This window comes from Mangifera indica, chromosome 1 (assembly GCF_011075055.1).
Source record: "Mangifera indica cultivar Alphonso chromosome 1, CATAS_Mindica_2.1, whole genome shotgun sequence".
NCBI classification, from domain to species: Eukaryota; Viridiplantae; Streptophyta; class Magnoliopsida; order Sapindales; family Anacardiaceae; genus Mangifera; species Mangifera indica.
The window spans coordinates 738,412-758,739 of record NC_058137.1 but is presented as its reverse complement, the minus strand read 5'-3'; the positions used below and the strand labels follow the sequence as shown (position 1 = coordinate 758,739).

The following is a 20,328-nucleotide window of genomic DNA, read 5'->3' as shown; positions in this document are numbered from 1 at the left end:
TTTGAACACCCCTACGTAGATATAAATAGATTATATTGAAGCACAATTAAAATCTTGCCTTTTATATGACTAGTGATTTCTCCTATGATTTTAATACCATAAGAAAACCAAGGTGTTTCCTTTAATTAATTCTTTTTTCGGTCCAACCAGGTTTTGGGCCGGCATTTGGCCCAAATTACTCAGAAAAGATGTGACCCATGAAATATGGAGGGTGTACTTAGAAACATATGGCATTTGCTTGTAGAGGGTGTACTTAAAACGGATTGAATTTGGGACGATATTTGGCCCAAATTCTCAAACAGGCTCACTTTGAATTCATCCTTTTAATAATTAATTTTTTTTAATAAACGGATTGAGGGAAACCGATGTAATTTATAAATGTAAGAGAGGCAAGTATTAAATATAAAGGAGGATTTTATGGACTCATCCTGAGCTGGTTTCCTATTAATAAACTGTACTTACAAATTTGGAGATTGTTGCATAGGGCTGACTCTGAACCAAGCTGGCTCAACTCAAAAAGCGGCTTAATTTGATTCAGTTTTATTTAAATTTGTTTATTTTAAATATGAATCGGGTTTGAGTCAAAAGGTTTCACTCATTTTAAAATTAAATTGATTTGACTCATGAGTTGAATAGATGACTCTATTCAGTTCAAATTTAGCTCATAGTTTGATTTAAATTATGTTAAGTAATTACTAAATGATATTGTTTTATCAATGAGTCATAAATTTAAATCATAAATTTGAGCTATATATATGAGTTATAAATTTAACCCAAACTTAAATTGTACTATTTTTATTTGAATCAAATTTAAACTATTTTTAATATTAGTTTGATAAATTTAAATTAAACTATTTATTATTCGAATAAGAAGATTCGATTTGTATCCACCCCTACTTTTGTAGCAAAGTGTCGACATTAATTCTTCTTTTGGATGCAATTACAAGAAATCAAAATTCTTCCCTAATATATATTTATATAGGTAGACTCAGCAAGGAAAAAACTTTGGCGTTTTTATTCGTTTTCAGATCAAGTACACTTGTGACCCCACATTTTGTTTGAAATATTAGAGGGGCAGCGCAAAGGCAAAGCAACTACGCATTATAAAATGCAGCAGGCAAACTATAGGAATTTATACAAGAAAATGGTAAAAGTTATGTAATGTCAGACGAATAATTATATAATTAATAAAGGCCAAATAACATTTCCCAACCAAAGTTTGATACAAACTCAATTTTTTATTTTTTAATATTTTAAAATTTAAATATTTATTCATCTATTAAATTTTATTATTATTATTAAAAATAAAATCGTTATTTAAAAATTTTATTTAAATTGATATTTTTATAATTACCCTTAGGTTTTAAAATTTTATTTTGCCCCCTAACCTCATATTTTTCAAGTTTAAAAAATGACTTTCCCTCTCCCCCCCTCCCGCCAAATTTGGGCTTTCAACTCATATTTTTCCCATCTAAGATGCCCCCTGTTTTTTGAAAAATCACAGCTTCATCCCTCTTTAGTTTCAGTTTTTGATCGTTGTTGATATCCTTCTCTTTTGTCATCGACATGCTTCTCTTTTGAGATCAAGTTGTCGACGTCCTTTTCCTTCTCATCAGAGCAAAATGGGATCGAAATCAAATGAGAGATCCTACTCGATTTTGACCCAATTTTGTGTTGACAGGAGCACTAGGGAGGAAGGTTGACGCCTGCAAAGTGGAGTACACTGGACCTACTCGATCTCAGTGGATGGCGCCTGCAAGAAACCAAGAAGGAGGTGCTCAATGACCACGCAAAGGAGAAGAAAAATCACGTTTGGAGGTCACTGGGAAGGAGTGAGCTCGCTGGAGATTGGTACTAGGCCTGACGACCGCTTGACCTTTGGTAGATTGGTGGTAAAAGACTAAAGGGAAGACATCGAAAATGTAGCAACAATTGGAATAAGAGATTAGGGTGTGCGCTGACAATATTTCAAAATCTTGGGGTGGCAGAGGTAGAGAGAAAAATATGTGGGGGGTTTTAAAAATTTGCCAAGGAAACATTAGAATCTTTGGGAAATAGCAGGTTTTAAAACCTAAAGAAAAAAGGTAATATAGGGAAAAAATGTTTTTCAAAACTTAAAAGAATAATTTTAAAATATGAGTTTAAATAAAATTTTTAAATAACAGTTTTACTCGTAAAATTTAATAGATAAATGTGTTTTTAGATTTTAAAAAATTAGAGAGTAGGAGGTTTAGTTTGCATCAAACCTTAGGTGGGAAATAGTCATTTGGCCATTAAGAAACAACAAACATTAAATGTGCAAAGCCAGGACACTTGTGCAACAGAATGTTTAAAACCATTTTTATAGCTTGCACATTAATTGATTCCTAAACTTGAAAGATACTCAACTCAAACCATAAGTAGAGATAAGAGAAGATTATTAAACATAGCACAACTTACAAATAGATTTTAGGCAAGTAGATGCAGGTGTAGAATTTTAAGGCAAAGCAGCCAGAATCCCTTCGACAAGGCTACCAACCTTCTGTGGACTCATATTGTATTGCCAGGATGATCTTTCTTATCACAACACAACCAAAACAAACAAAAAAACATATTTAAAAAAAGAAATAAAAAGAGAAGAAAAGAAAATATATATATTTTTTTAAATCATTGAGATCAATCCCATATCTTCATAATATTTTTTAAAAGCTTTATTTTATTAATTAATTAGAATGATATTATCATTAGAAAAATATTATTCATTAACAAGAATCACATAAAATGATGACTAAACAAGTTTAAAACCAACAAAACCACATATTTTTCGACGATTTATGCAAGCTCCACTTAAAGGAATAGTAATTTGACAATCTTGTGCCTCAACAAATAATGTAGCACTAGCACATGGGAAGAACAATAGCTAAATCACTATTCCTATAAGTGAAACTTGCCCTGATGGATTATTGCACCCAAATATGTACTGAAAAGTTTCTCAAAAGAGTATCTAATATATGCATCGTCGAAAAACATGTGGTGTTGTTTGTTTTAAACTTGTTTAGACATCACTTTATGTGATTCTTGTTAATGAATAATATTTTTGAATGATAATATTATTCTAATTAATTAATAAAATAAAACTTATAAAAAATGTTATGAAGATATGGGATTGATCTCGATGATTTTAAAAATATATATATTTTTCATTTCTTTTCTTCTTTTTGAAAGATGAAAGTTTTGAGGAAGATGGTTCCTCCAAGATAAGTCCGAAAGTTGCTTGTAGACAATTAAAATGATGAGTACTATAAAGGATTGTGACTGGATTCAGTTTTGGCTCCCCTGTAAAGTTTGAGTTTGTATTTTTTTAAACGAAATTTTATCTATACAAGAAATATTAGTAATGTCTTTCCTAACAGGAATTTTATAAATATATAGGAAATTGTAAAATCACTCATAATATGAAATAATAAGGTAAATGATATTATTGAAATAAAAATTAAATTTGTTTAAAAAAGTAAAATCACTCAGCGTTTATCAAAAAGTTTAGGCAAAAAATTTCGTACCTATTTTAATTAATTTATTAACTAGAATTACACAATTAAAAGCCTAACCCAATGCTCATCAATATAATTGTGTGATTCTGGTCAATTAAACAAGATTATAGGACATAGAGAGTATACACTTAAATTAGTTGATTAGCCAATCAGACAACATCTTCATCACTTCCACCAACTCGGCCTTCTGAACTACCCAAATAATTGCTTCCATCGGGACCTAACAACTTAAATCTGCTCAAAATATTTCAGGTTCAGAAAATTGAGACGCCTAAGTTCAATCATTAGATCAAATCATCATATCAATCAGAGTTAAAACAACACAAACTTGGGGGAGGTTCCTTTCCTTCTTCCTCTTCTCTTTTATGACTTTTTAATAATATTTTCCATCAAACATTCTAAGCCCGTTGATGGTTTTTTTTCTCTCTACCAACTCGAGACCGAAACGGATAGCAGGTGAAGAGTCATTGGTGGCCAAAGAATCATTGGTGACCAAATAGATTGGTCATGTGAACCTCACACAATTGAATTCCATAGCCAAAATCCCTTTGAAGATGTGGTCCGCGATTTCTTGCTAAGTGGAATCGGTTTTTTTGTGCACATTACTAGGACTTTATAAGAAGATGGCCAAAGCACTTATTTCCACCTTAAGTTTACTTTTTTCCCAAATTCGCACCCATTATCTTTCAAAAGCCCAAATATTTATCCATGAGTTGTCAAAATTAACTGAATAAGTTAGTTCTAAAGGTAAAATCCTCATTTTACCAGTAATAAATTAAAAATAATAAAATTTTAACTCATATTCTTTTGATTTAGAAAACTAACAATTTCTCATTAGAATTAAGTTTTGAAAAATTACATTTGCCCCTTAGGGTTTCATTTCAACCTATGCTTCTTTAACAATCGGAATCCGATCATGACCTCTTTTCTCTATCGTTGACTTCTCTCTGGTCATGTCTCTCTCTACCATCTTCACCTCAGATGAAGATGTTGTCTTCATCGTTGACAAAGATGCAGATGTCGACAACAAAGACGACAAAGGGAGTCACGATTAGATGAAGGTCGACAGTGGAGAAGAAAGGTCACAACTGGAGGGAGGTCGTTGGAGAAAAATAGGTTAAAAATGAAACTTAGGGGGAGAAATGTGATTTTTAAAACTTAAGCATGAGAGAAATTATTAGTTTTTAAGGTTTAGGGAGAAAATAAGATAAATTTTTATTTTTTTTAAATTTTGGGTGGGGCCTAAGAAGATTTATTAAGCTAGTAAAGGTAACATCAAAAACTCTTTTCCGTGAACATCAATATGTAGAAAACAAACAAAAAGAAAAAAGTTTTCTTATCTGTCATAGATAGATTATTTGCATCTCAGTGTTTGATTTGTCAAAAAATCTCATAAATTTTGAAGCTCTTTTTCCAGTCCTCCCACCAATGGAAGTAAACTACAAGAAATAAATCAGCATGAATCTCTATTTTGTTGCTTGAAATAAAAAGACTGTTTAAATGTGATTAGAAGGCATTATATTCTCTGTTCCATTTAGATTTCTCCGAACGATATAGCATCCTCAAGATACTGAAAGAAAAGAAAGAAAAACTCAACCTGGGCACTACTTCATGCAAAATATTGAATATTCATTGCATTAAAAATGATGTGTATGTATTTTAAGTACATAAATAAGTATATATTTGATCCGTGTTATCAAATGAGTGAGTAATTTCGAATGAAAAATAAAACAACATTCATGTAACTGCAAGTTATGCCCTAGGAATTAATCGTGTTGTTGGTTTTAAAGTATTTAATTTTATAATAATTTGTATGTAATAAAAGAAATAGGGTTTTTTTTTTTTTACATTCATATTCTACTTCAATTTTCATTTGTTAATTTATTTTTTTATTAAAGAAATTATGCGTATATGAAGTATTTAGATGATATAGATATTCAGAAGATCAAATCATCAAAGTGTGTCTTACGTATTTGATGTCAATTGGGCAATGACATTGTATAGTAGACATATTGAATATTTTCTGTTGAATATCATGATATGATATTAACGTGGGTAATATGAAAGTCATATCATTAGAGTATTAATATGGATTAATCGTTAGAATACTATTTTTCAAACATGATCAATTATAATAAATCACATGGACATTTAATATGCGACTGATGCGTTGTTGTAGGATCATAGTAATGTACTATTAATCCTTAGACTTGAGATGTCACAGTTGGATTCAGTATAAATGCATGTTTTTCATATTGTGTGTAAATACAAGACTAATCATATCATATGTAATAAGTCGGTTTGATCATACATTATTCATATGTAAAAACAACGATAATGAAGACGGTTTGGATCCAAGATCTTGGATAAATATTAATAAATATCGGAAACTAAAATCTCTTACCAAAGGATAAGATAGTTATACAAAAGTTATTCATGATGATATATTTTGAATATATTGATCGATGATTTGTTATCTAGATTATCTAAAGTTAATGGAAAAGATTTTGTGAATGAATTAAACTTTAGGTGGGAATAAGTCTTTTGAAAAAAATTAAAAAAACCATGACTTTATCAAATCATCCAAAATTAAATAAAATTATCCGTGAATCTTATGCAACATCTATTCAAACATTTGAATTATTAGATGCCGATGCGGCAATTTTTTGTCTTATAGGGCAATGAAAATCAAAAGTGATTTATGGGGTTGGCGAAATAAAGAAAGCTGTTTCCCTCCTTGTCTAATCTTCGCATCATACTTGTTACTTTTCACAGCAGTTGCCCACAAAATACGAATGAATGAGCGACAAATTAGAAAAAGGAAAAAAAGATTCTACATTCATTCATTTAAACTCGTCTCTTTTTGTCAATTGAGGAAATTTGCCATTCATTACAGCAGCAGCTGCACATGACCATCTACGGCATCTCAACATCGTCAAAATTCTAGTAGGTACTTTTGAAATATTAGAGAGGCGGTGCAAAAGCAACTACGGATTTGAATAAAATATAATTGGATCTAGTTTAAATATATTTTTTTTAAGTTTAATTTAAATAAAATATAATTTGATTCAAATTTATAGAGTCAAAATTAAAGGTAATTTGAATTTGATTTAAAAAAAAAAATGGCTCAACTTGATTTTATAACTTAAATCAATTGTTTGAATTTGTGGTTCAATTCATTTATAGTTCTAATTGATAATTTAAATTTATGATTTAGATTCATGACTTGAGTTTGTGATTTATTGATAAAATGATTTCGTTTTATCAAAAAAATATTTAAAACCAGTATTCAAACCGTAAATTCAAGTTTAATAGAATTATGAATTCGAATTGTTAATTCAAACTAATCAAAACTACAAATTTGAATATAATTGAGGAACAAATTTAAATAATTAATTAGAACTAAGTTGAGTTAAACACTTTTTATCTCAAATTTGATTAGATTTAAAAACAAACAAAATTTTTTAACTTAAATTCAAATCTCATTGAATAAACAAACAAAATTTTTTAACTCAAATAAATTTAAACCTAATTGAATTAAGTAAAACCAATTTTCGAGTTTCGAGCCGTTTGGATCATTCCAGCCCTAAAAGCAACCACAAATTAAACAATGCCGCAGACAAACTGCAGCAATTTATGCAAGAAAACTGTAAAGTTCCCTTTTTTTTTTTTTGTGGCCAAACGACTATTCCCCACCCAAGGTTTGGTGCAACTGCTTTGCCATATGAAAAAAATTTAAAATCTAAATATCTATCTTTTTATTAAATTTTATTATTACTCCTAGAAATAAAATTATTATTTAATAAAAATATTTTTAAAACTATAAATTTATCATATTTTATCTCACTAGATTTAAAAATTAACAATTTTAACCCACTTTCTCCCATCGAAGGTTTAAAAGATCAATATTTTTTCTTAAAGTTTTTATAGCAATTGTCGATAGCTGGAGATGATGGCAACGACGACATTCTCACTCCCTCTTAGTTTCTCTCTTAGTCACCGTTTATTTTTCGACCATCATTGACTATAACTAGTCAACACACGAAGAGACCCAGATCTAAGTCTCTTCATTGAGCGACAAAGAGATCTCGATCTCTTCGTTGAGTCATCATGTGACGAAAAGATCTGGGTCTCTTCGTAGCACGACAGTGTGACAAAGAGACCCAGATCTTGGTCTCTTTATACGTTGGTCAGTGACAATTGATGATAGTAAAAAATAGACGGTGGTTGACAGAGAAGTAGGGAGGGAGGGAGAATGTCACCGTAGCCATCGTCTCCAGTTGCTGGCTGCTGTTGCAAAAACCCTAAGAGGAAATTTTGATTTTTCAAACCTTGGGTGGGAAAAAGTGTGGTGAAATTGTTATTTTTAATCCTAGTGGGGTAAAATATTAGTTTTTAAATTTGGTGGGGTAAAATGTGATGTATTTATAGTTTTTAAAATATTTTTATTAACTAACAATTTTACCCCTAACAGTAATAATAAAATTTCACAGAAGGATGAGTATTTAGATTTTTGAAAGTTATAAGGTGGGAAAGTTAGTTTGCACCAAACCTTGGGTGGGACATAGTGTTTTGGCCTTTTTCTTTTTTCATTAAGAATTTCTGCCACATGGGCGAATCCACAGGCAACTTCAACTTCAAGGTCCTTCATCATCAATCCAGGCATTTACAATAAGTAATTTAAAAAGGATACACATAGTATAGTATGGGGGAAGGGCAAATTATATGGTGGCGCACCTTTTTCGATCATTCTTCTTGTCCTTCAGAGTTGAGGCTTACCACTCACTTTGTTATCTTCGCCATTTCATCCTCTGTCCTTTTAGACTTACTACTCACTACATTCTCTTCGCCATTTCTCTGTCCTTTAGGATGGACGGGTTAGTTTTTCTTATTTTTGTGTTTTTTGAAAATGTATTGAAGGATCTTGATTTGTAATCACATGGATTTTCCAAGGTGTCAATTATCAATGTATAAAAGGATTGATGCTTTTTACTGTTGAATAGAATGAAAATAATCAAGGCAATTACCAAAATAGAAAAGAATCAAGGCATAAACAGGAATTTTTGTTCCTTTATTCACATGGGCGCTCAGATAATACCAAACTTGGTGGTTGCACTTGCACCTTCCTCTTCTTCCCTCTCTTTCTTCGTTCATCTTCATCTACAGCTCCTTCTTCTTCTTCCCTCTGTATAAATCACTTTATACAATAACCCTTTCTTCGTTCATCTACAGCTCATTATCTCCTTTCGTTCATCTACAACTTCACGTACAGTTATTCTTCTTCTTCATCATGGATTCTTCTTCCTTCTCCCTCTTCTCTTTTATGACTCTTTTCATGCTGTTTTCCAGCAACCGTTCTGAGGGGGTTCCTCTCTCCACTAACTCCAGATGGATCGTGGACAACCGCAGCGGACAGCGGGTAAAATTAGCATGTGTAAACTGGGCATCACATCTTAAACCAGTTGTGACTGAGGGACTCAGCAAGAAGCCTTTAGACCAAATTTCGAAACGAATTTTGGCTATGGGATTCAACTGTGTTAGGTTGACGTGGCCAATCTATTTGGCCACCAATGACACTTTGGCCTCTCTCACAGTCAAACAATCATTTCAGAATTTTGGTTTAAACGAAGACATTGCTGGTATTCAGATTAACAACCCCTCCATCATTGATCTTTCTCTCATTAAAGCTTTCCAGGTGAGATTAAATACCAACTATTAGTTAATAATTTTTCGCGTACTTGTATGCATGTTTGTCGATGTCCTATAAAAAATATCCTGTGAACTTCAAGTTTCTCTGCTTTTGCATTGAATGGGATATGCCTATTAGCCTACTGCCCTAAAAAATATTCTATCATTTTTTTTTCTCTTGTCTTCACGATTTCTCTGAGTCATCTCCCAATGGCCTCTCAGTCGCCTCTTCAGTCTTCGGTGGGAATAATATTTTGATCATGCAATATATATCTGACAATTTGTTGTGGAAATGCATCTAGTTTGTGTAATCTTGTATAGGCTCCGGCGGTTTAAAATGAACCTGTCACTGTTGTCACTGTTGTCAGCGTTGGCTTCTGCTAATAGTAAAGAAGTAGCTAAGAAGGAAGTGGATGAAGTTGTGGTTGATGACAGTGGTGATAAGAAGGTGAATATTTGGAGACTAAACCTGGGGTGGGAGGGAATAAGTCTTTTGGCCTTTTTTTTTTTTCTTGTCTTCTCGACGATTCATGTTTGCTCATGAACATTTTGTAGACTAGCCAGTTGGTTTATAGCAGAACAATATCTTGGAAAGTTAGTTGCACAATACTTATCATAGATGGGCACGTGAGGTTGAGACTCTTGTAGTAATATGCATATTGTGGTGGAGAATATATTTCATGAAATTTGTTGGTTATGCATTCATGTTGTGCCTTTTATCAGTGTGAAGTTCTGTAATGGTTGTTGATTGATCTCATATTGTTTGGCTGAACGCGGAGTACACTTTATAAAGTTTTATTTAATAATTTTGCTTACTCAGAAAATGGAAAAGCAAATCCAGGAATTGATTTGTTATTTCTTGCTTGGGTTGAAAGGTTTACTGTTGCAAAATAATTTTACTCTTGTTTAATTGTCTTCGGAATAAATCAATTGTTCGAATCGGTTGAACCATGAAACAGTAAAACAATCAGATCGATTATGGGTTTGTTTTTTAAATATTGCCTATAAGTCAACACAATACGGAAAAGGGCCATGTAGAAACAGCCAATGATGTCTTATTAATCATTTAACAAATCAATGAAACATTATTCAAAAACAAAAACACAGAGCTAATAAAGTGTCGACGTTAACTATGCTAATATAAGCCACTTCAACAAAATTCTCATAAATTTTTCCTTTTTTACTTTAAAAGTTAGACATTTATTTGTATAGTGAAACATTATTATTGGCATATTTTCAGGCAGTGGTATCCAACCTTGGGGACAACAATGTCATGGTGATATTAGATAATCACATAACAAAACCAGGTTGGTGTTGCAGTAACTCAGATGGCAATGGATTCTTTGGCGATCAGTATTTTGATCCAGAACTCTGGATCAAAGGTCTCACGAGGATGGCTACTCTATTTACTGGAGTTACCAATGTTATTGGCATGAGCCTGAGGAATGAACTCAGAGGCCCTAAACAGAACGTAAAAGATTGGTACAGGTACATTAATTATCTGCATTTCTCATATTACAAGTTTTAATTAATATAATTACTCCATATTCTAATAATCAAAACTCTAATTCCTTGTGTATATTTATAAGGTAGATACATGCAGAGAGGAGCTGAAGCAGTGCATTCAGCAAACCCAAATGTTCTTGTCATCCTCTCTGGGTTATCTTTTGACACTGACTTATCATTTATTCGCAATCAACCAGTGAATTTGACGTTTACTGGGAAGACAGTATTCGAGGTACACTGGTATAGCTTTCCAGATAATAAGCAATGGGAAAATGGTAATTCAAATAAAGTATGCGGTCAAGTGCTGAATAGAATAAATCGGTCAGCAGACTTTTTGCTTGACCAAGGGTGGCCGTTGTTCGTGAGTGAGTGGGGAGTGGATTTAGTGATAAATAATGTGAACGAAAAAAGGTTTTTGAGCTGCTTTTTGGGTTGGCTAGCTGAACATGACTTGGACTGGGCCTTGTGGACTCTTGTTGGAAGTTATTATTTCAATGGAGGGGTCCTTGGGTCAAATGAGCGTTATGGAATTTTAAATAGGAACTGGTCTGATGTAAGGAATTCAAGCTTTTTACACAGAATATCATTTGTTCAATCTCCCACTAGAGGTAGAATAACCTAAATTTATGAAAAAAAAAATTAGAAATATATGAATTTTTCATATATCTGAACTAGTGTGTTTTAACATGCAGGGCCAGATTTATTAGAAAGAACTCTGCATAAAGTGATTTTCCATCCTTTAACAGGTCTCTGTGTACTGAAAAGTACATCATTGTTTGATCCTATGAGGTTGGGTTCTTGTGCCGACACAGGAGCATGGAATTACACGTCCCTGAAGAATTTATACCTAAAGGGGACATCTTATTGCTTACAATCCAACGGGTTGGGAAAGGCAGCAACACTCGGCCTAAGATGCACAGACTCAAATTCAAAATGGGAAATCATAGCAGATTCTAAGATGCACCTGTCATCTACGGAAGAAGATGGTACAATTGTTTGCTTGGATTTAGACTCAAGCAGCAACCTTGTTATAAATAACTGTAAATGCTTGGATACAAATGGAACATGTGATCCTGCAAGCCAGTGGTTCAAACTTGTCGACAGCACAAGAGATTGAACAACTCGGATATCTGAAGCCAATCCGCTAAATAAAACGCATGTATCGGTAAAATTGTTAATGTTATAAGGAGTTGGGTTTGTACCTCCAACGTCCAGTCTCTTGATAATCGGATGCACATTAGAATTCGAGTACCTCCAACGCTCATCGGTGTACAATATTATTAGTGTTTTCCCATAAAGGCATTTTATCTAGTAGATTGGGAAAATATTTCAAGGCTGTATAAAAGGCCAGTGACGGAAGAAGAATTGAAATGGGCTGAAGAGGCGGCAGGTTGGTTGGGCAGGGAGAGCTATGTCATTGTCATACATTATAGAACCAAGTATGGGTGTGCCCAATATAGTTATTAATATCTTATAATATAGATACATATTTTATAATATAATAAAATACAGATGAAAAACGATACGTATCATAAGGTATATCATAATTAATATGATATAATATACATATCGTACGATACGATATATATTACTGATACGAATTTATACATTTTTAAAGAAAATGATGATATTATAGCGGTGTATATGGGGATATTAATTAAAATAGGCAAAAAAATTTCTGTTTAAACCTTTTTAGGCAAACGTACAGTAGTTTTACTTTTATAAGCAAATTTTTTTGTAACTCCAAGAATACCCTCCCAGCCCTGTATACGTAGGCACTGGAAGGAAGGTTTGAGTGTGTGGGTGCGTGCGGAGTGCGTGGGTGTGTGTGCAGTGCTCGCACTGTGCACAGTGTACAGTGCGTATGCAGTGCACGCATTGTACACTGTGCATATATTTTATATATATATATATAAAATATTATATTATTATATATATTTATTATATTATAATATTATAATATAATAAATATATATAATAATATAATATATATTTAAAAATTATTATTATTATTATTTATATATATTATATTAAATATTATAATATTTAATATATATATATTTTTATTTATTATATTTTTTATATTATTTAATATATATATATATATATATATATTTAAAAGAAAGGGTGCGCGCACTGCATGCACTGCGCGCGCACCCTCGCACTTTGTTTATATATATTAATCAGGGTGTGCGCACTGCTCACGCACCGCGCGCACTACGCGCACCACGCACGCACTCACGCACTCAAGTTTTCCTTCCAACGCCTACGTATACAGGGCTGGGAGGGTATTTTTGGAGTTACAAAAAAATTTGCTTATAAAAATAAAACTACTGTGCGTTTGCCTAAAAAGGTTTAAGCGGAAATTTTTTTGCCTATTTTAATTAATATTCCGTGTATATGAGAAATTTTAAATTTTTGTAAGTGTTCATAATATTTTTCAAAACGATGACATGTCTATCATATTTTTTCATTATTTTATCAATATTTTGTTTTTTAAAAATTGTATCATATGATATGATATTCAATACACAAGACGTAAAATTAAGTTTTTGATATAGATTTGATTTCTATGGTGCACGGTTTAGTTGGTGCAATTGAAATTTTTTTCAGAGTAAACTGAAAAAAACGATTTTAAAAATTTCCAAATCAAAGCAAATCAAATTGAAAAATTCAGTTTGATCTAATTTGGATTATAATTTGAACCTATTAAAATCATTTATTTTTTAATATATATTATTCAATAAAATTAATTAAATTCTAGTTTTTTAAACATAATATAAATAGATAAAATAAATATGAAATATATATACAATATACATGTAAAAAAAATCATAAAATAAATATGAAAAAACATGTTGTACACATAATTGCTTATAGAAAAATTATATTAAATATAGTTATATATATGTATTTTTAAAAAATATTGATTACCATTTGATTCGGTTTAAAAATTGTTTAAATTGTAATCCAAATTAAAAATTATTTTTAAAAATTTATCATCCTAAATCAAATTATTTTACAAACCAAAATAAATCAAACCGTAATTTTTAAGCTTTAACCTAGTTTTATGATTTGAATAAAATTATACACACCGTAAAAACCAAGTCTCAAAGTGATTAGCGATTGAAGAGAGAAGTGTTATAGATAAGATTATTTGCATCTCACTGTTAGATTTGTCCAAAAATTTCATAAAATTTTGAAGCTCTTTTTTTAAGTTTTCTCACAAAGGGAAGTAAACTACAAGAAATAAATCCACACGAACCTCTTTTTCGTTGCTTGCATAAAAAAATAATAATAATAATATTATGTATATAATCAATAAATCTAAATTTAAACACAAATAATTACATATAATTATATTATTAGATATTATTTTATCTCTAATTTAAAATTATTAAATTATATAATATTATATTATTATTTCTATACATAATTTTCTTGTAAAAAAAATAATGATACGTAGAGTGAACATTTAAACATGATTAGAATGGCATTACGTTCTTAATTTCATTTACGTTTCCACAACGGAACAATTATAACACACAGATGATTTACATGATAAACCTTAAATCCAAAAAAAAGGACAAAACTATAGTCAAATAGGAGAAATCAAATGATGAGTAATGTTGAGGATTGTGGGTTGATATAATTTTTGGTTTTCTCGTACAGTTTGACTTCGTTTTTTATTTTTGGAAAAAAAAAGAATAATAAAATAGAATGTCTCTTTGAAATTTGATTGAAAACTGGTTAATCAAAAACTCAATTTAGACAACTAATTTTTTCAATTTGGTTTAGAATCATTTAATCTTTAAATCAATTTAATATCAATTTATAATTTTTTTTCTGAATCAGAAATTCAGTTTGATTCAAAATAATGTTAAATTGGTTTTGAACACTTTGTAAGGGGGTCAACAGATTATATCAAACCACATTACATACCTTATTTTTTATGTGATTGGTGATTTACTTATGATTTTAACACGGTAAAAGTTTCTTCTTATTAATACCTTATTTTTCCCAACCCATATCCGATGTGAATAAATTATACATTAATATGGTTGTAACTACTCTCCTTATAACCAACTGACAATTTAGATGATTAGACAAATTTTCTTTTTTTTAAGTTTTGAAAAACAAAATTTTCCCAATCATACACCTTTTAATTAAAATTATAATGATAGTATTTTAATAGGTTAAAGGGCTAATTTCATCCAAAGAATACTATTTTTCTAAATTCTCATTCTTTAATTTTAAAAATCTTATTTACCCATCTATAGATAGTTAAGTTTATTAGTTTAAAGATAAAATCATTATTTTATTTATTATATTAAACATAAATTAAAATTTGATCTTTTTTTTTTCTTCCTAAACCTTAGAAAAATAATATTTTTTTTCCTAAGCCAAATTTTAAAAAATCATTTTTCCCTCTAGGGTTTAAATTCAATATTCAACCACTTCTTTTGGCATCATCTCTGACAATTTCTCTCCCTCTCAACGATTCCTCTTCCTTTGGTGGTTTGTCTCAACGTCTCTTCTTTCTATGACAACCATGCATCACTCGCTTGGGAAAACAAATAATCTTTCTAGATAAAAACAAGATCCCTTATCTTTCCAATTTGAATGACTAACAAGAGGAAAGAGAGATGATGAGAGAGACACCGTCAGAGGAAGAAGAAGCATTGGGAGGGAGAGGCTATCGAAGATGTCATTGGAAATTGAAAACTAAACCATAGTAGGGAAAATATTGTTTTTTAAAACTTAACCTAGAGAAAAATTGTTAGGTTTTAAAGTTTAAGAGGAGAAAAATGAGAAAAAATTTCAAGACGTTAGAATTTTGTTAACTTTAACCGTCCATAAGTGGATAAATAAGATTTTTATAATTAAAGAGTGAAAATTTGGTAAATTAGTAAACTTTGGATGAAAATTAGTCTTTTGGCCTTTTTTATACCTAAAAAGTGTAGTAATTAGATTATCTTTGTTTTATCCAATATGTCATTTAGGGAATAAATATTTTAAAAATATTTATTTATTTAATAGGCCAAATGTGATATTATCAATAATAAAGAATATATTACTAGAGTAAGATATATTATGAAATAATATAGATATGATAACGAGTAATACTGTTATACAAACAAATTGTATAAATTTATTCATACAAACTTATTTGATAGTATTTAATTAAGTAATTTTAAAGTGAGATAAAAAATAAACTATTACATCACCTAATTATAAATTGTCATCTTATTTGGTATTAGTAAATTTTTGCCACCTGTACTTACCTATAGTTTTATTCCATAACAAAAGATTGCCTTTGGAAACCGAATAAATAGTTGCACAAAAGTAGAAAACTAAACTCTTGACAGCTCCATTGACGTTTTTCTAAACAAAAGGATGACTAACCTTTAAATGTCACGCAAAAGTAATATTATATGTATATAGTTTTGAATATTCAATTTGATATATAAATATGTGATCGAATAATTAAATAATTTTAAATTAATTAAAACATAATATTCAATCATATAATAACATATTATTTAGATATTTAATTGAAAACTTAAAATTAGTACACATAGTATTATTAGTTAGACAATTAGGGGTCAAAAATGTATTTGCCAAAAGTGAGGAAGTTGTAGAATTTTCAAGTGATTGCATGACAATTTTTTATGAGCGATACTATGTATACTTATTTTAAATACACAAATATATACATACGTATATGTGTGATCACGTAATTAAGTATATTTTATTTTTAATTTAGAATCACTCAATCATATAATAATACACATTAAATATATATCAATTTGTGTATTCACAATAAATACGGATAGATTTATTAATTTTTTATATGATGTTCCAATTTTTCTTAAGAAAGCTTTAAATTAGATATTTAAATGATATATGTTTATATAATTGAAATTTAATCACATAATTATAAATCATCTATCAACTACATATTCTAAATTGGATCCATATAATATTACTTCAAAATTAGATAGCTATGGAAGGATTATACGTGTCTCGGCATATTAAACAGTGAGATGCAATTATTCTTTGTATAACACTTCCCTCTTCAATAACTAATCCCCTTGTTACCCTGTTCCATAGGTGTAGCGCATAGCTGTCCCTGTTAAGCTCAGCCACCGTTTTTTCCGCCCGTTCTGATTCTTGCTCTGTCGTCGGTTTCTTATACAGTTTGGGCATCTGAAACCAATCCACCGGATAAAATGCCTTTCTCGGTAAAATTGTAATGTTATAAGGATTTTTGTTTGCACCTCCAACGTTCAGTCTCTTAATAACCCTGGAAAGCATGTACGGACCATTGTGACCCCACATGTTTCCATCAAAAGTTGTGGCGAATTCCCTCAAGAATTCGACTAAAATCGGATGTGAAATGTCAAAGATCATTAAAGCATTATTCACTGAGCTCCATTTTTCAGTCTTCGGATCTATAACTTGCACCCCAACTGCATTTCTCAACCTTGTGAAGTTTCTCAGAACAATGAAATCTGTGTCCAAGTAAACACCTCCGTACCTGTATAAAATGGCAAGCCTGATGAGATTAGAAAGATTATTGTATAATGGATACTTTCCAGGGTCCTTGTTGCCACTTTTCAATTCTTCAAGCCAAGCTTCAGCTGGTGTATTCTTCAATAAAAAAGGCACATCCGGTGTAACTGCAACAATTTTAAGTCCACGATCAAGCAGAGGTTTCAAGATTTTATGGCCACGCCGCGAGTCTAGAGTTCTTGATAAAATCATCAAGCATGCCTGCGGATTGGCCTTCATCAGACTCTCTACCGTCAAGAACTCTCTCGGTCCAAATTTACGTGCTGGTGAAAACCAAATCATGAAGAACTGATTAGTACAATTTTTATCAAAGAATTCCAGAACCCGGCCGTGAAATTTCTGACCGAAATCGTTTGATTTAAGAACATCAAGATCCGGAAGTTTTCCCCGGAACCAAGCTATTCTTTTTGGCATCGTCAATTCGGAAGGAGCAATAAGAAGATCAGGAGCTTCACTGTCTTCTTTTTCTTCACTCATCTCCTGCAATACTAATTTCTCTGCGGAGTGTACACAGAGATTAGTAATGAGGGCGCCACTGGAGACCAGGCTGCTTGTGTAGATGAGACAAGCGATGGCTGAAAATGAGACAGCAAAGAAGAGGGGTGTTTTAATATTTTGGCTCAACATTTTTGTGACAACTTAAGAGCTTTATCTATGCAGTAAGGGATTTTCAGAAGCTTCTGTTTATGCATGCTGTGTCCGTCCACATTTAAACTTAAAAAAAGAGCCTGTTGAGGACAAGGAAGGATTCGGATTCACGCTTTTTTTGTAATGTATTAAGCCGACTGTTGAGTACGTAAAAATGAAAAAGTCAAGGATTTCGTAAAATGACTCATTTTTATAATGTAAGTGGAGATATCAATATTAATGTATATAATGGGAGTTGGGAAGATATACGGATTGCTGATTATTCTTTTTTAATCAATATCAAAATTTATAAAATTAAGTGCGCTTGGTTTAGTATTTTCTTTTAGGGAAAATGACTATTTCCCACCCATTTTTTACCCGATTCTCAAACATATACCCACGACAGATCAAAATCCATTTTTCCCACTCATAGCCAAACTACCGTCCATTTTTTCTGTAAAAGGAGGGGTAAAATAGTTATTTTACTGTTTGTATTAAAAAATTAAAAAATTTATTACTTTTCACCCCCCATAGGTTTTAGAAACTAACATTTCATCTTTCTCTAAACTTTTTAAACTTCAAAAAGTAACATTTTCACCCCCAAACCTAGGGTTTCCATATTTTTCAAAACGTAGTCACCCCCCATAACTTTAAAAAATAACAGTTTTACCCCCGTTCTTCAACTTCATCTTTCGACGTCGTCACCGGCCTCCTCCTTCTCTTGGTGCGACAATGATGGTGCAACGAAGAGATCATTATCTCCCCGTCGCAAGGTGCGACGAAGAGATCTCTCTTTGTCGCTTCACCCAGACGACGAAGGACGATGAAGCGTCCTCCTTCGTTTGTTCTTCCAGATCTAGACGACGCTTCGTCGTTTAGATCTGGACGATAAAGGGTCGTCCTTCATCGTCTTTTTTAGTCAGAGATGTGAGATCAGCGGAATGCATAAACTGTCAGTGGTGGCCGAAGAATGAAGCAAATCCTAGTGGTGAAATCTAAACTTTTTAAACTTTGAGGATGGGTTGAGTTGTTAGTTTTTAAAACCTCGAGGGGGGAAATGGTAGAATTTTAAAGTTTTGAGGTTTTAAGCAGTAAAATATCGATTTTACCCCTGTCTCTAACTGAGAAATTGGACGACAGTTTGGTTATAGGTGGGAGAAGCGGTTTTTCATCTCTCGTGGATATCAGTTTGGAATCAGCCTAAAAAATGGGTGGAAAATAGTCCTTTTCCCTTTATTTTATTATAGAAAAAGAGTAAATATAAATAATTATTATATTTCATTTACAACTTTTTTTTCTTTTTTTTTGCTGAATAACAAATTATGTACTTTAATATGTAATATTCATTCATCTCCAAGACAGCTTGAGAGAGGCCATTGAATTTAGGGAGACTCGATCTGGATCCTTTCCAGTGAGACCAATGATTGGACCGGCACATCTAATACTATTCAAATTTATCTTTTTAAGATATAACCAAATAGATTTATACCCTAGCGATATACTGTATAATAAAAGGGGACGAGAGCATAAATGTTTAACACTTGATTGTAAAAATTTTATATGCACAATAAGTAGTTATTTTTAAAATGTATGTAACTATAATATTATTATAATCAATAATACGAGTAATAATAATAGAATTATTATAGTATTGAACGATCTAATCAAAAAATGATGATCATTCTTACGTGTCAGAATTATTTATTACAGTTTGATACAATATATAGATGTATGTTGTAGACATGTTTCCTTGATTAACCCACCAAAAGGATTTTATATAGACGATTACTCTAATATCTATGTAATATATCTTCTTAGTAAACAGAGGTACATATATTCATTAGACTTAAGGTCACCGAGTCGTTTTGTGTAAAGATCGGCATGGTTTAACACCAGCCTAACATACTCTAATAAAAAAACTATCAAAAAGGTGGTGATTAGTCATATCAAAACTGTATGAATACTATGATGGATTAACAGAGGATTTATTATTCTTGAGCATGAGAACTGATATTTCAGTTAGAGTCCCCTAACAAATGATAACAATCAACTGAACCTATAGCTATAGTGGGATTGAGTTGATGCTCGATCAAATATTTTTTCAGTTATTGATAGAAGTCCATGCAACTCAAAGATTCCTAAAAAAGACACTTCATTTATATCTCAATCTTAAAGAGATATCGTACAACAAAATAATTAAATTGTACAAATAATCCAGTCATTGACAAATTAACTCATATATTGACACTCCACCAATACGGTGATCATGATGTTTTGCCAGAAGTTGTTTTTACTTTATGTCTAGACAGATATCAGGTTGAGAGTCCGATATAAATCGATTATTACCGACTTAATGAAGAGCTTATAAATTATACACAAAAAGAATTTGTCTAAGATTTTT

General features: G+C 31.2%; 2 protein-coding genes across 3 annotated transcripts; one reads left to right on the top strand and one right to left on the bottom strand.

The window, feature by feature from the left end:
- Positions 1-8,621: 8,621 nt before the first annotated feature.
- LOC123209413 (glycosyl hydrolase 5 family protein-like) lies at positions 8,622-11,975 on the top strand. 2 transcript variants are annotated; one of them, XM_044627483.1, is made up of 5 exons: positions 8,623-8,796; positions 8,880-9,225; positions 10,459-10,706; positions 10,812-11,332; positions 11,417-11,975. In XM_044627483.1, exons 2-5 carry the CDS (start codon positions 9,052-9,054, stop codon positions 11,839-11,841), a joined length of 1,368 nt encoding a protein of 455 aa, XP_044483418.1. In that variant the 5' UTR covers positions 8,623-8,796; positions 8,880-9,051; the 3' UTR covers positions 11,842-11,975. The 2 variants fall into 2 exon arrangements, with proteins under 2 accessions (XP_044483412.1, XP_044483418.1); XM_044627477.1 differs by having other exon boundaries at positions 8,622-9,225.
- Positions 11,976-16,721: 4,746 nt separating this feature from the next.
- On the bottom strand, positions 16,722-18,017 carry LOC123223678 (uncharacterized protein At4g19900-like). Its single transcript, XM_044646985.1, has one exon. The coding sequence runs from the start codon at positions 17,925-17,927 to the stop codon at positions 16,722-16,724; it is 1,206 nt and encodes a 401-aa protein (XP_044502920.1). The 5' UTR covers positions 17,928-18,017.
- Positions 18,018-20,328: the final 2,311 nt, after the last annotated feature.

Bases quoted from the DNA above. Each gene is read 5' to 3' on its own strand.
- LOC123223678 (XM_044646985.1), bottom strand. From the start codon at position 17,927: ATGTTGAGCCAAAATATTAAAACACCCCTCTTCTTTGCTGTCTCATTT.
- LOC123209413 (XM_044627477.1), top strand. From the start codon at position 8,821: ATGGATTCTTCTTCCTTCTCCCTCTTCTCTTTTATGACTCTTTTCATG. The intron at 10,707-10,811 runs GTACATTAATTA...TTTATAAGGTAG, and splicing joins AACGTAAAAGATTGGTACAG to ATACATGCAGAGAGGAGCTG. The intron at 11,333-11,416 runs GTAGAATAACCT...TTTAACATGCAG, and splicing joins TGTTCAATCTCCCACTAGAG to GGCCAGATTTATTAGAAAGA.